General features: G+C 45.7%; 1 protein-coding gene across 1 annotated transcript; it reads left to right on the top strand.

Annotated features, from left to right (window-relative positions):
- The first annotated feature begins 12,135 nt into the window (after nucleotides 1-12,135).
- Nucleotides 12,136-15,360, top strand: LOC147010380 (uncharacterized). Its single transcript, XM_085859703.1, has 4 exons — nucleotides 12,136-12,381; nucleotides 12,480-12,599; nucleotides 12,897-12,992; nucleotides 14,948-15,360. The coding sequence occupies exons 1-4, from the start codon at nucleotides 12,190-12,192 to the stop codon at nucleotides 15,056-15,058; spliced, it is 519 nt and encodes a 172-aa protein (XP_085715829.1). The 5' UTR covers nucleotides 12,136-12,189; the 3' UTR covers nucleotides 15,059-15,360.
- Nucleotides 15,361-15,976: the final 616 nt, after the last annotated feature.

Below are 15,976 nucleotides of genomic sequence, written 5' to 3'. Positions count from 1 at the left end.
CATCTCGAGGATGGAATTTCAAATGAAGAGCAAGAAAGCCATTATTCGACGTCACAATGCCAGGAAACGAACTTCATTTCCAAAGACTTTGTGCGACTGCCCCCTGTGGACGTTTCGCAAAATGTTCAAGGATCTAGATGGGTTTGGGACAAGCTGTCTGTCCCTCCATTTGAGGACAATCTCCACGAACTCCCGACAATCCTTGGTGATGCAGACAGATGAACATACTGGGCATTCAAAGGGATTTTCAAACCCACAAACGAGTCGGTACAAGTGATGCAGTTGTCTGATGAGCAAACAGTTAATGATATTGTCCATCTCAAACGTCATGGCCTTGGGAGGACTTCACTTTTCACGTTCATTTGCGCAAAGACATCAGCATTTTCTTCATGTACGTACTGGGCAAAAAAAACGTACTGGCTCAGGAAAGCCACTCTTCACGTCAAACCAGTAACCTGTTGCTTAATTTGATAGTTCGACAATACATCACATCAAAGATTCTTGGCGTTTTAGATGAACGCCTCATGAGTACCACTTGTGTCCCTGTTGTTACGAAGTTTGGCCTTCCCGTCCAAGTGTCTGTACTTTCCACTGGACAAATCTGAGAGGGTCATTGACAATGGCAGGCCATTGTGCTGCACGTGTGTTGCCAATTTGATATCCTGTGTCCTCCTTGGGAAGGTTTTATGTTTTTTTTTTCATCAAATGTTGGATCACTGTGTTGTAAGCACCGTGAACAAACTACTCAACGAAAATCCATCAAAAAGCAAGGCCCTCACAACAGGTAGAAAAAGGGAAACGCCCAATTGATCAAATTTTGTTCGAACCTGAGCGGAACATTTCGTTAAGGGGAATTTCTCACCTCGCGGAATCTGTTTGGAGCTTCTTGACATCACACCGAAGCACTGACAGGTTTACCTGTGAGCTTAGTTATAGCACACCAAAGCATGGACGCGCTTACCTGTGGGTTTATATTCACCATCACTGCACGTACTCGGAAAATCGGCGCTCTGGGGACACCTTCGGGCCACTTTGCACAACACCGAGCGAGTACAGCAGTGTCCATCCAGTACTTTAGGACAACAGATGAGAACGATTTTGTCTCCGAAGTTTCTTTGCATTTCCCCTGATTGGTGGGACAGACACGTTTACAAATCTCCGACCCGTCCATGCTCGATACGCCAAAATATATCGTGTTCTGCAGAACTGGATTGCTTTTGTCACACTCGAGTGGGACGCAGATGCGGTGATGCAACCACCGGAATGGCTCCTTCTCGCCATGTGTCAATGTAATTGTTTTTTTAATTATTATTTCCTTTACAAGATACTCCAGTTCATCTGCACTGATTGCCATGAATATGTTCCATCCAATATATATATATATATATATATATATATATATATATATATATATACACAATAAAGAGTTTGTTCCACTCTGATTCACATGAAGTGTTCACTTGCCATGTTGAGAGAGCCAACGATGGGTGTGCATGAGAACATATGAATGAAATTGCATGAATAATGAGAAAGTTCATTAGAACACATGAACCCATGCTGTCTTGAGAAATAAAAACATGAGCGGGGTCTATGAGCAGCAAATTTGATTGGTCGTGATGATGTAAAACTCTGTAATACTTTGTCCAAGTACTGCTAAACGAAAAGGTTTTGAAATTGCCAAAAAGGCGATCTGTGTTCGACGATGTTCAAGTTTCTAATTCAATTGAAATAAAATAATCAGTGCAAAGGTTGTAGAAAAAGAAATTCTGGAAGTTTACCGCGGTTGATGCAGTGTCTTTTACACCACCTTATTTAACACGTCACATTAGTTGTACGTGCTTGTTTGTATCGCTAAGAAGTAAGTTTCCTTTCTGGAATGATTTTCAATTTTGTTTGACTGCCAGGCAGACAGTGTAAAAAAAAAAAAAATATCATTCCTCTCCGGACATGTGCAAATCAGATAAATTCAGAGCTAAAGTACTGCTAAACTGCAGGTTCTTTTTCCGTTTCATGTTCAAAATATAACATTAAATTTAAGTTGTTGTTTCTCGATCATAAATTGACGTTTGGGGACAGACAGACAGCAGTAAACCAATTGCTGAACCTCACTTTTCTCTTCGCGTGCGCGGGGTAATAATTGGGAGCAATTTTATGAATCTTGCCTCAATCAGAGAGTGACCCCTAGTGGTGGCTCGTAGTCTTGGATCAAAACACCGAGGTCGGTTCAATGAGCGAGCTTCCCTATCCTTGGCCAGGAGAGAGCGCCCCAAACATGCTGCACTGTCGTGATGGAACCCTCACGAAGATCAGGGTGGTTGTGGATCTTTCCAAATAAGCCATTACACACCGTTGACAGTGCACAGCCAAATGAGTCATCCCGTCTGCAAAGATCCACATTCGATCTTGAAATGGAGAAAGTACTTTGCATTCCCTTTCATACTCAAATGCATAAAGCATTTGTTTGAAGAACATTTGGGTGTTGTTCGCTATCATAGGGTGGCACACCTGCGTACACTTTTGGGACACTTTGTGAGAATGATTGGCCTGACCCTTTAGGAGCTATGGTGCAGGATCTCTGACCACTTTATAACCATAGACTGAACGGCGGTCTTTCAATCTTATATCATCTGTTTTCCGGTCTTACCCCCACCTCCCCCTCCCCCTTCAGCCGTCAACCCTCCCATACTCTATGAGGGCGACTACATTCATCCATCAACCTTTCAAAACCCCGGCATCTCACTCACCTGCATCCCTTTGTCCCTCTCTTTTCTTGTTTGTGGAGTCATCCTTCCTATGTGTTCCTCCCTCCACTGCCTCAAGGTTGCAGCTCACCACCTCCTCATCTCTTCTCTCATTTCCATTCAGGATCTTGCTCCTTACCGCTAACCTCCACTATGCACCACACTTTTCTTTCAGGTTTACTGATCTCGGTGTAATATAGCCCCTTACCAAGAGTGGCTTTATGCCTTGTTTGGGGTGATTTTGATTTAAAAATTTTTTTTTTTAAAGTCACGTTTGTATGCCTTCGGAAAGTATTCACACCCCTTGACTATTGTCACATTTTGTTGTGTTCCAGCTTGAATTTAAAATGGATTAAATTAAAAAATTTTGTCACCGATCCACACAAAATACACCACAATGACAGTGAAAACATGTTTTTAGAAATTTTTACAAATCAATTGAAAATGAAAACCTGAAATGTCTTGAGTGAATAAGTATTCAACCCCTTTGTTCTGACACTCCAAATTGAGCTCATGCACATCCAATTTCCTTTAGTCATCCTTGAGATGTCTCGACAACTTGATTGGAGTCCACATGTGGCAAAATAAATTGATTGGACATGATTTAGAAAGAAACACACCTTTCTATATAAGGTTCCACATTTGACAGTACATGTCGGAGCAGAAACTCCATCATGAAGTCAAAGGAACTGTCCGTAGAACTCCGAGATAGAATTGTGAGGAGGCACAGAGGGTATAAAACAATTTCTGGAGTGTTGAAAGTTCCCAAGAGTACAGTGAGCTCCATCATTAGGGAATAGAAATAATATGGAACTACCCAGACTCTTCCGAGAGCTGGCCGTCCGACCAAACTGAGCAACCGGGCAAGAAGGACCTTCATCAGAGAGGTGACCAAGAACCCAATGACCACTCTGACCGAACTACAGAGTTCTTTGGCTGAGATGAGAGAACTTGTCAGAAGGACAGCAGTCTCTGCAGCACTTCACAATTTGAGGCTTTATGGGAAAGTGGCCAGACGGAAGCCACTCCTGAGAAAAAGGCACGTGACTGCACGCCTGGAGTTTGCATAAAGATTCTGAGAGCATGAGGCAAAAGATTCTGTGGTCTGATGAAATGAAAATTGAACTTTTTGGCCTGAATGAAAAGTGCTACGTCAGGCAGAAACCGAGCACAGCTCATCACCCATTTAACACCATCCCTACTGTGAAGCACGATGGTGGCAGCACCATGTTATGTGGATGCTTTTCAGCAGCAGGGACTGGGAGACTTGTAAGTAGAGAGGGAACAAAGAATGGAGCCAAATCCTTCAGGAAAACCTGCTTCACAGTGCAAAAGACCTGAGACTGGAGTGAAGATTTACATTCCAACAGGACAATGACCTCAATCACACAACCAAAGCAACACTGGAATGCCTTCAGAACAAGAATGACGTGAAAGTCCTGGAGTGGCCCAGCCAAAGTCCAAACTTGAATCCTATTTAGAATCTGTGGAAAGACATGAAGATTGCTGTTCACCGCCACTCCCCATCCAACAGAGCTTGAGCAAACCTGCAAGGAAGAATGGGAGAAAATCCCCAAATCCAGATGTGCAAAGTTGATACAGACATACCCAAGAACACTCGAAGCTGAAATCGCTGTCAAAGGCGCTTCTACAAAGTATTGATTCAGGGGGTTGAACATTACTGAGGAAAGGTTGGCACTGAGGCTGCTGGTCATGGACAACCCGATGGCCCAATGGGTTGTTTAGTAACCACGGATTCCAGGAAATGCAATTACACCGAGTCGGGTCCTCACGTCCACAACCACATTATCCACTCGTTGGTGCAGCTGCCTGAGCTCAAGTCCACCTCCTCAGCATGCACCTAAGTACTTACACCGAAGCACTTATTACTGCCGAGTGGGACAGTGGGTGGAGCACTGGCTAATCTGTGGAAACAATTATGGGGGAGGGGGTGGATGGGGGGGCACACAAATTCCCATCTACCAATTATGAACACACTTTGACAGACCAATGAAGGAAAGGACATGAACGAGGTAGATGTGGAGATAACAGTTATTTTCACACACACAAACAAGCAATCATCGAACACGTATTTGCGAGGAGGAAACAGGCACAAAAGAGCAGACTTACCCGAGCAAATATTCTCCTCAGACAGACGTACTTAGACAAAAGACATATGGCCATCATTCATTCCAGGAAGAAAGATACAAGATTAAAGAAGAAAGAAGCAGAATGGAGTGTGGGGGTGACTCCTCCCTGACCTCAAACAACTAGTGAGGATATGTCAGGCCAAATATTTTGAGGGGGGAGGGGGGTTAGAATGACAAAGATGGGCGGCGGAGTGTCAGAAGCGTGTGGTTGAGTGTTGAGCTGTGCGACACTCCAGGGACTGTAAGGCACTCCTTAGCTCATGCTGCCGCTCACCTCCGGACCTGGCATGACTTGGTCTTGCCCTCGTATCCCAGTGCAGCTGGGTCCAGTGCGATCCGCACTACGGCAGCCAATCCCGAATAGGCAGTCTGAGATGCACTCGCTCCCTGGAGTGGTGCCACCTTCAATTTTTCCATATATGTTTGTGATTGTTCTATCCAGTTCATTTTCTAATTATATTACTATCCCCCATGTGGTGTTTAATCGCGGACATGGATGTGTAACACCACAGGGAGAAGACCCTCTCGAGAACAGGCTCGTGCTGCTCCTATGGTTAGCAGTGAGTGCCCCGGAAGCAGTAGAGGAAAGAGAGTGGCACCTGTATATGTGGAAGAATTGCGTTGCTAAACTGGTGGGTCACCCAGATAGCTCAGATGGCAGAGCACTGATATGACTTGCGTTTGGTGCGAGCACTGGTATACTGGTACAATGAGCACATGATCAATCTCCTTTGCCAAACTGCCAGCGTTGGAATACCAAGTCCAGCGATGAGCTTGTGGCTGCTGAAATCATGAACCAGCCATCCTAAGTCCATGACTTCTTGCAAAATCAAGGAACTTTGTGCTATTCAGGTTCACAGTTCCAAACCCATGGGGACCAACATGTCTCATAATCATCTCTATCAGTTCCAGTCAATGCATTGAAATCCCCCAAGACTCAAAGAGTATCTCTCCTGTGGCACTGATCAACCACAGACTCGAGCGTGGCATAGAATGCGTCCTTCACGGTGAGATCACGTGCCTCAGTCAGAGTATATACAGAGACCAGGGAAATGACACTCAAGGAGTGACGAATCCTTAGTCTCATAATACACTCGTTGACCGGTGTTACCTCAATTTTTATTGGACACAGCTACAGCAATTCCATAGGCATGGTAACCATCAGAGCGACCAGACCAATCGTCGGTATAACCACCCGCCATGATCTCGACGCAATCCGGTCTCCGAACCTCAGAGAATGCTGCAATACCGATGTCAACGCTTGAGCTCAGATGATAACAGAGATCTCTTAGGGATAGGACATTCCAGGCACCCACCCGAAGGGACCGCCTCAGGTTAACCCAAAGAGACCGCCGTTTGATGGACGACACCTCAGCACCACTCCAACACACATTACCGCAATATGACCTGGGAAGGTTACCCAATGGTTTCCCTCCTGTCATCAAAGATTGGTAGTCCCGAAGGCTTTGCTCCAATCCCATCATCCGGTGTGATGCCCTGCGAAGGGCAGCTGCAAAGAAGGTTCTCCCACGGTGTGGGTTTTCAGATTTCTTTTTGCTTTTGGTATGTTTTGTGGGATAAAGTGTTGTAAGTCCAAGTGCAAATCCTGCCACCAACCTCCAAATAAAAAAGTAACCCATCACAAAAGATTGTCTGCAGACACAGTTGGGCACTAGATACAGATGGCAGTTGGCTCACAAGGAGCTACTCCGCCCTTTGACAGGTTTTGTTTTTCATTCTGCTGGGTGTCCTTATAATACACCCTCCTCACCAAGAAACTTGGTTGGGAGACGGTTTAGTCACCGACAACCTCACCAGGGAACAGGTTAGTACAGGTATACATGGTACCTGCAGCAAGTCACAGATCTAATCTGACCTGACCTGACACCAAATGCCACCAACCTCCAAATAAAAAGTAACCCAACTGCAGGAGGACGTCCGCAGACACAGTTGGGCACTAGATATGGATGGCCGTTGGCTCACAAGGAGCTCCTCCGCCCTTTGACAGGTTTTGTTTTTCATCCTACTGGGTCTCCATATCATACACCCTCCTCACCAAGAAACTTGGTGGGGGAGACGGTTTAGTCACCGACAACCTCACTCGGAAACAGGTTAGTATAGGTTTACATGGTACCTGTAGCAAGTCACAGATCTAATCTGACCTGACATTCTGGAACGTGTGCCAAATTCTCCCATTCCCCTTTATTGTTTAAAGCCCCACAAAGTCTTTGTTTCTCTGTTCATCTGTATGGATGTCTACCATGTAATGTAATTTACAGCCGTCTTCCCCATACTGTATTTTGTTTCCCTAATCCCCGTTTATTCCCCTCCACTCAAAATGACTGGCAAACGAACCAAGACACCACGCAGCCTCCCTGAAATGATTGCCCCATTCCCTGGCTTTGTGCCATGAACATTGTTGGACGTTTGGGGTTCGTCCCAGGAGCATGGGGGTAGAAGGGATTACCCCCGTGTTAAGTGTGGAGCTCTGTTCATGACGACAGCTGGAAGGACCAAATGACTGAATATCCAGCCGGGCGACAGAATGGGCAGGGCTGCAGGGGAACCCTCCAATGCCTGGCATGGGGCCAGCTCGTGGGGTGTAATGTGGCCCAATGGCTGGTCCCGGGCCTCCTCGGGAGACCTGACATGTGGCTCTTCGGCCCTGCCGGCCCCCAGGGCTATAAAGCTGCACTCAGCTCGCTGATTCACTTTCCCTGTCCTCGCCCCCGAGCGACCTTGGTCCTTGTTGCCATGCTCTCTGTCATCATCTCTGAGCTACTTTGGTCCTGGTTGCAGTGCTCTCTTTCTTCTTTTGCCTCAAGCTATCAGATTCCTGGCAGTGGCACAAACTCATTCTCCCTCTGCCTGGGTTGTGGCACTTGTTTCGTCCCTGGTACTGCACTCGTTGGTTCGTGCTCCCAATGGAGCTGGTGGACCCTCAATAGTGGAGAGCAGCGTCGGGGCCATTTTGGAGAGCAATAGCAAGTTGGAGAGGGTGACGGTGACTTACATACCAGTCCCAATTTGTCTCACTGTGTGTGTGTGGTCTGATGGGAACCCTGTTTTGTTAGCCGGTAGGTAAGGCATAGGTTAAGTCTGCAACTTGTGTGTGTGTGTATGTGTATATATATATTCGACCATGTATGAGGGTGGGGGTATCCCTGGTTCTCCCCGGACTCGCTGGGAACCACAGACCGTCGCACACGAATAACTTTGAGTCGCAGAGTGTCGCTAAACGACCGCCAACGACAATAGCTTGACCACGTGACTTAGGGTCCTCCATCTAACACTGTTTACCAAAGAACACGTGATCTCCTTATCGGGGAATCGCACCCTCAGCAATTATGCTATTGTTATCTTTACTGGATTGTGATTAATACGGCCGAGCTTCCCATTAGCATAATGCCAGACTGATACGAGAGCCCATTCGTGAGGAATTATACCCTCCTGACTAATCCACGTACGGACATTGCTGGACCAATGGAAGAAAGGACAACCACGGGCAGATTTGAAATAATACAAGAATAATTTATTTACGATGAGCGATGAGGGGTATGGGAAGGACGGAGGGGAACTTAAGAGCTTTGATGGCGTCAAAGGGAACCCGGTGCAGGAAAAGGGGAAATGCAATAAAATCTCTGCAATCAAGGTGTGTATTTATAAAAAGGGACAACAAATGTACAAGTCACCGACTTAACCTTTGCCTTACCTACCAGCTAACAGAACAAGGTACCAATCAGACCACACACACACGGGGAGACAAATTGGGACTGGTACTTACATCACCGTCACCTTCTCCCCAACTTGGAACCGCTCTCCGAAATGGCCCCAACACTGCTCTCCACCACCAAGGGTCCTCCAGCTCCATCGGGAGCATGAACCAATGCATCAAGGACCAGAGAATAAACGAGTACGACGATCCAGGCAGACAGAGAATGACCTCGTGCCATGACAAGGACCACGATAGTTCAAGGCAAAAGAAGAAAGAGAGTGTGGCAACCAGGACCAAGGTAGCACGGGGGCACCGACAGAGACAGAGAGACAGAGAGAGAGGCAACCAGGACCAAGGTAGCTCAGGGCCGACGACAGAGAGAGCAGCAACCAGGACCAAGGTAGCTCGGGGGTGATGATAGAGAGCGAATCAACATGCGACCACAGCTTTATAGCTCTGGGGGCAGACAGGGCCAAAGAGCCACACATCAGATCCCCCGAGGTGGCCTGCGACCAGCCTTTGGGCCACGTCAAATCCCATGAGCCGGCCCCATGGCAAGCTTTGGAGGGTTCCCCCGCAGCCCCGCCCATTCTGCCACCTGGCCAGCTCTTCACTCATTTTGTCCTTCAGGCTGTCATCATGGACAGAGCTCTGCACTTAAGATGGGGTGGACTCCCTTCGACCCCCATGCTCCTGGGATGAACTCCAAATGTCCAACAATGTTCATGGTACAAAGCCAGGGAATGGGGGAATCATTTCAGGGAGGCTGGGTCATGTCTTGGATCGTTTGCCAGTCATTTTGGGTGGAGGGAACTAAGAAGGATTAGGGAAACGAAATACAGTACAGGGGGAGATAGCAATGAATTACATCACAGAGAAGATGTCCATACAGACGAATAGACAAAGACTTTCCATCCTTCCATTGGGACCATACCCTGTGCAGATCCTTGGTGCTGCCTAAGCAGTCTCCTTGGCTATTGGGCACAATCCTGGACAGGTCAGCACTCCGACTTAGGATACCAGCAAGCCGGCACTCATTTTCCCGACCTCGGAAGGATGACAGGCAGAGTCAACCCCACCTGGTATTAATTCAACAGCAGAGTGGGATTTGAACTCAGGATCCTAGGATCCCAAGCCCACCACCCTAACCATTAAGCCACACCAGGCTTACGAAGATTTTGTGGGGCTATAAACAATGAAGGGGAATGGAAGAATTTGGCACGCATTCCACAATGCTGGTGTTAGTCGCACATGTTGAACCCCAGGGCAGTAAAACACACAGCACGCCATGTGATGACGGCTGTGACGGACCACGTCATCACGCGCTGATGTCTCTATTCTCCCAATGGGTTGACAGGGGGAGCCAACTCCCCAACCTAATGCATTTAATTACATAATAATCACTCTATGGAAAGGCGCTTTTCTTAACGTTCATTACGAAGATAACTATTCCAAAGAGTCTTTGTGCTGTGTGCGTTTCTATTTCAGCATGCGGTGTATAAAACCAGAAAAAATATATTGTTATGGTTTTGGAACATTTACCCCATGGACACGTAGGTGACCCGAGGATGAGTTATTTCATTAGTCTTTGTATAGATAGTCCTTGGTCCCTGGTCAAAGGGCAATTTGGGGGATTGGGTGGGGGGAGCATGCGTTGGTTTGGCTGTATTTTTCCAGTATAATGTCACCCCCCCCCACCTTCCCCCTCTGTCATTTTCAATCTTTCTTCCTTCACACCATCAGTCCATTTCCCTTCTCTGCCTTTCTAAATCCACAATTTACCTCCCCTTCATCAAACATCCTTCTCAAAAATTCCTCCTTCACCCCATCGTTCTTGCCTTCAATCCCGCGGCCGTTCGGTCAACCCTCCATTGTGCGGGATTCTCCTCCATGTTCCCTCCATTCACGCATTGCTTGGTTGGGCATGATCGGCCCGTCTGTAGCCGTTAACCCATCGGGTGCACGGGTTCGGGGGCTCTCGTCGCAGCTTTGGGCAGTAAAGGGCAGGGTGGGGACTTCGATGAAAGCTCCCTCAGCGTGGCAAGTTCCACAAGTGACGTCATGCACCTACCGCCATCAGCTGCGGACCAATGGGAGGGGGAGAAAGCTTGTGTGAGGAGAGACGAAAAGCACTCCTGAGCAGACGGCGCAGAAAGCAGAAAGGGTGAGAGAAGCAGAAAGGATAAACAAATGGAACAAGCTCAGATGTACAGAAGACTAAAAGACTGGGAAGGCTCGTGAAGGAAGGACAAAAGTGTGTGTGAGGGTAAAGAAACGAAGGCTTCACAAGCAGTTGGTGTCGAGCTTCTGTTGAAAAAGAACAATCCTTCCACGAGCGTCATCTTGTCAGCTACGAAGGACGAGGAGGATGAACGGTGGCACCTCATCGATGGGGGCATGAGGAGGAAGAATCTGAGGCAGAGGAGGGGAAGCTCGCGTACCTGGGATGCAGGACAGGACTCGTCGACTGGGTCTGGGCACCTCAGGGACGCGGCTGAGTGTCCCCATCACATCACATTGCGACTGTCCATCTTCCTCAACCATTTTCCTCTGCATTCTCATGTATATTTGTGTGAAGTGAGGAGGCAGAGAAGGAAAGACTGCTTTCCTTTTCTCCATAACTTACTTGTATTTTATTTTCAAGTCCTTGTTCAATTCTTCACCCCTGAGTGAATGATGGCCAAGTATTTTGTGTAAGATTGAAAAAGAAAAAGTACGATGATAAATCTTTTAAATTATTGCTTGCTTGTGTGTTTGTAATAAACAATTGTTTGTTGTTATTTCCCATCTGTCTCGGTTGTGTTTTTTCCTTTGTTCGTCCGATGCAGTGCACAAGTAAGGTTAGATGGGAAGTTCTACCCCAATAATTTGCTTCTTCAGCCAGTGCACACTCACTGTAACACTCAGCAGTAATCCGAGTGTGCACTGAGGGCACGTGACCCCAATTAGCCAGCCGTCCACAGGTAAGGTATCACGTGAAGTAGTGTAACCCTGCCCGGATTGGCTGTGCCAACCGGCGTTCGTGGTTGTTCAGCAACCTGCCGGTGTGCGAAATTATCTGTGCCCGGCAGCCTGAGGACTGGGCACTCGCGAGTGTGTATAGATGTGTTTTCTACTCAATGTCCCGCCTTTGCAGTATTTGTCTGCAAACTCGACATGAAGTTTTTGGTGATAGAGTTGTTGTTGCATTGGGTTGCTCATCCAGCGGTGTTGTTGCTTTGGGGGAAATAGGGAAGGGAGTAGAGAGGAAGGTGGGGGAAGGGAAACAGAAGGGTGTGCTGAAAGCAATCGACACCATCGTGTGTACAAAAAGGACTATTCAAGGAATGTTGCAAAAAAATAAATAAAAACACCAGTGAACAAATGATAAATGAAAGTGTTAACCACCAAATTATTCAATACACATATCTGGCACCTCCAGGGACATGCAACGAGTGAAAGAGGAAACATGGAGAGGTTGGAGATAAAGGACATAGCCTCAAGAAAAAAAAAATTTGCACAACAGTTCCCCCGAAAATGATATTTAAAGGGAAGGATCAAGAAGGATTAACACAAAATTGGAGACAAGCTCAGTTGTGGAGTCATGAAGTCCTTGTGTGTCCCCATGGTTCTCTCTCTGGTCCTGGTCCTGCTCTTGGACCAAGCACCTTCGGTTCGGGCAGATTCTTTGTCGAAGGAGCAGGTGGAGAGCGCAGCAGATGAAGCGTTGGACAAGCTGAACAAGCAGCAGGTGTCCACACGTAAACTAGCATTGGCCAAAGATCAGGATATCCAGGTGAGTTTCAACGTGTCTATTTCTACTTTCACAGATGTGGACACAAAGACCAACTTGGATAAGATGATAAAATATTCCAACTCGTGTTTCTTTCACAGGCAGACGAAACAGACGTTGAAGGGCAGACAAACATCAAATTTGCCGTGGTTGAGACCGAGTGCAATGCGGACGATCCCAAGGACTGGTCTGATTGTCCTATCGCGGAGGACAAGACACCGGTAAGACCCGTTTGATCTCTCGGAGTCCCAATGGTTTGTTTCGTGGTCCTGATCGAGGGACGATGTGATCCATACGTGAGATCTACCCTCGAGATGGAGGTCGGTTGAACATTGCTCCATGTGAGATGTTGGTCGTGGAGTGCAGATGGTGGAATTTGACACGGTGGATATAACTATGGAGTCGATTTTATAAAATGGATGTAGACATCATAGTATAATAAAAACCCATGAGGTTGCTGCAATGTGGATGGTCATGATGACCATATTTGTTGCATCATTTATTTGTTGTATTTGTAGATCGATGGACAGTGTGAGGTCACCGTGTTGAAAACCGAGGACTCGTTGGATGTCGGTGATGCGACTTGCGATTTCAACTCAACAAAGGCGAAAAAGGTGAGGGTGTGAGATCGGACCATCATTTGTCGATCATTTGAATTGAATGTCCTCGTTAACAATAGGACAAAATGGTGGTGACTCGACACGAATACAAACAGGGCCAAAAATAACTTGCTTTTATGCCTGGAATCTCATTCAAATAAAAGTCTCTGATGATAAAATTGCAGATTGGATGACAAAGCATGGAAAATGAAAATCCAACTTCTCTAACAGCTACAAATAATGTCCCCTTTCACGAACCGGCTGGCCAGGCCCGACGTTCAATTTGAACTGATTTAGTTAACAATTTGTAACTTGTTCAGGGTGCTGGTGATAACTCGCATACCCTTACTATTTTTTTAAAGCGACTGTGCGGATATTTAACATCTAACAGCGAATGCTAACAGACGGGAAACCCGGCTTAACGTCTACCTGGTGGACGGTATACATGTCTTGATCCACTGCCTGCATGCAAAACATCGGTTGGACAGTTCGTAGTCGAGTCTGAAATCAAATCCAGACAAGACAGCTCAGAGGCAATTGTGCAACCTCTGCACCATCTTGTTAGGTAGAATCATAAAACAAAACATAATTTGCAGCTCCGGTCTGCGAGCTCAATGCCTTCAATCAGATATTTTTCCATGGAAAACTTTTTGTTCCATTTCCATGGACATCAACCGCTGAAACCTTTTTTTGCGTTTCAATTGGCAATTGATCGTGGAAAAACCTGTTGTTCTGTTTCCATGGTGACCGACAATGGAAACCCCTTTTGTTCTTGACTGATTGAGAGAAAATGTTCACATTTGCAAAAGTGGAAGCAGAATTTGATGAGGGATTCCACGATACCTGAAAATGGCAAAGTTGCTCGACAATTTTAATAAAATTGTGTCGTGTCGGAAAAATCTTTTAGCTCTCACAAATGGAACGATAAATCTCTCGAAACGAGACCGATGGCCATGAATAGAGATTTGAAAACAATAAAGTCCAAACTCCAGTATGAGCAACCAATCATATTTTAGAAGAAAAAGAGCAATCAGAGATTGCAAATCCTCGCCAGGACTTCTATTGAGTGGTGTATCTTATGGGTTTTAGGGTAAATCCAATATAGTTGCCAAACCATGTGACCAAAGACATCATATGTGTGAACCTTTTGTTCCTCACGAACAGGCAGTCATTCACGTAAAGTTTCACCTCGATCCGTTCAGCCACTTCAGAGAAGAAGATTTTTGAAGGTTCGCTTTTTTGAAAAAAATATGGCTGCAGAATCACGCGGCCGATGATGCCATGAATTTTTTTTTTCTGTGGACCATTTTATCCCGAGATGACCCTCAAATATTTTCATACTGATTGGACGCGGCGTTCTACATATGCAATTATGATGTCATAATGAGGGCACCGATGACGTAATAAAAAACAAACAAACACACAGGCTCATTCCTCATGAGGTGTACTTGCTATGTGCCAAATTTACATTTTTTCTTTGGTGTGGTTTCAGAGATACAGAGGTCCAAATTTTTCCGTTTTTCCAATATGGCTGCCACACCACGTGACCTATGACATCATAGTTATCATTATAACATTCTACACGAGTCATCGCAGCATTGTGAAAATTTCGTCTCAATCTGACAAGCGGTTGTGGAGAAAAACATGAAAGTTCTGTGTGGACAAACAAACAAACAGACAGACAGACAAACAAACAAACAGACCCAAATGCAATACCCTCTCCGAATCCTTCGGCAAGGGTAATAACCTTATGTCATGAGCAGCTCATCATGGAACAATAACTACTTAATTGAGTGACGAAAATTAAACAAAATGAGATCCGCCGGGCTGTTGATGGCACGAAAAGTAAAATGGACACAACAATGGCCGTCTTTGACACCTGCTTGATTTACTTTTCAATCTAAAGTGTTCAATGTACACATTCAAGAACACAATGGCTTCTTGTTCCTCTCCCACACCCCTCTGTGCAGCGTAAGAGACGGTGGGGTTGGATCAAAAAAGCCTGGAAAGCAGTCAAGAAAGGTGCCAGGACCGTCTGGGATAAATTCAAGAACTCTGGAATCCAAGTTCGGATGTCTTAAGGCCACTCGTGCGGACCTCAGACCTGCAAACGTCGCCCATCGAGCAAACGCTTGTGATACAGCCAGCCTTGTTGTTGAGTCCACCACAATTGCTGATATTAGGGTTCAGACATAATGTCCGCTTCACAATAGCAATCATATAAAAAGGCAAACCAATTTGTTGCATGCTCATACAGAAATTGATCATTCCGCTTGATGTCCATCAGCTTTGTTAACGCTTTACTTGGTACTCTCATTAACCATTATTTGGTTTCATTTGAGCAAATGTCAATCGATCTTTGGAATAAAACCAAAAAACTACAGCCTCACGACTTTTCTTCTTCACCAAAAAAAAGTATGAAAATGTACTTATCAGGAACTTGTCATTTGTCTGCTTCTGCTTTGACTCACCAAGGGAATTTGTTCACCTCCTGTGTCTCACTTTATATTGTACAGATACATAAAATGGTTTATCTACTTAACGGGGTATCAGAGAGGATTCCCATTGGTTAGCCTTGACTTGCCGCAGCTATAAATCTCACACCTGTGAGGAGGTTCCTTGTTTGAAAGCCATTGTTCATCAGAACCCACATGGAGATGCACCATTGAGTAACACGCACTATTACATCTCAGAAGACAAAATGTTGTTTTCACCACTTTCAAGTCTTATAGGATTCAAGGCAATGTTTTAACATATAGCTCACAGCATTCAAAATAAAAAAGGGGATTTTCAAACAGAATTAAAATATCACGGGGCTCTGCTCAAGCTCATGGAATAAATAACAACAACCCCTCAACCTGACTCTCAACTTGGAAGCATTGGTGCACACATATAATACAATTTAAAGGATAAGGATTATTGTAAATGATGTAAATTTCATAACATCCTACGTTCAACTTTATTTAATTTGTGAACCTCAAAACATGGTTTCCTCACCT

The sequence above is a fragment of the Eptatretus burgeri genome, chromosome 16 (assembly GCF_056783735.1).
Source record: "Eptatretus burgeri isolate ZD-2024b chromosome 16, Ebu_testis_v1, whole genome shotgun sequence".
NCBI lineage: Eukaryota > Metazoa > Chordata > Myxini > Myxiniformes > Myxinidae > Eptatretus > Eptatretus burgeri.
Note: the sequence above shows the minus strand (reverse complement) of the source record. Positions and strands in the feature narration are given on the sequence as shown.

Excerpts from the sequence above, each read along its gene's own strand:
- LOC147010380 (XM_085859703.1), top strand. The coding sequence starts at position 12,190 with ATGAAGTCCTTGTGTGTCCCCATGGTTCTCTCTCTGGTCCTGGTCCTG. Across the intron at positions 12,382-12,479 it reads CCAAAGATCAGGATATCCAG|GCAGACGAAACAGACGTTGA; the intron begins GTGAGTTTCAAC and ends TTTCTTTCACAG. Across the intron at positions 12,993-14,947 it reads ACTCAACAAAGGCGAAAAAG|CGTAAGAGACGGTGGGGTTG; the intron begins GTGAGGGTGTGA and ends CCCTCTGTGCAG.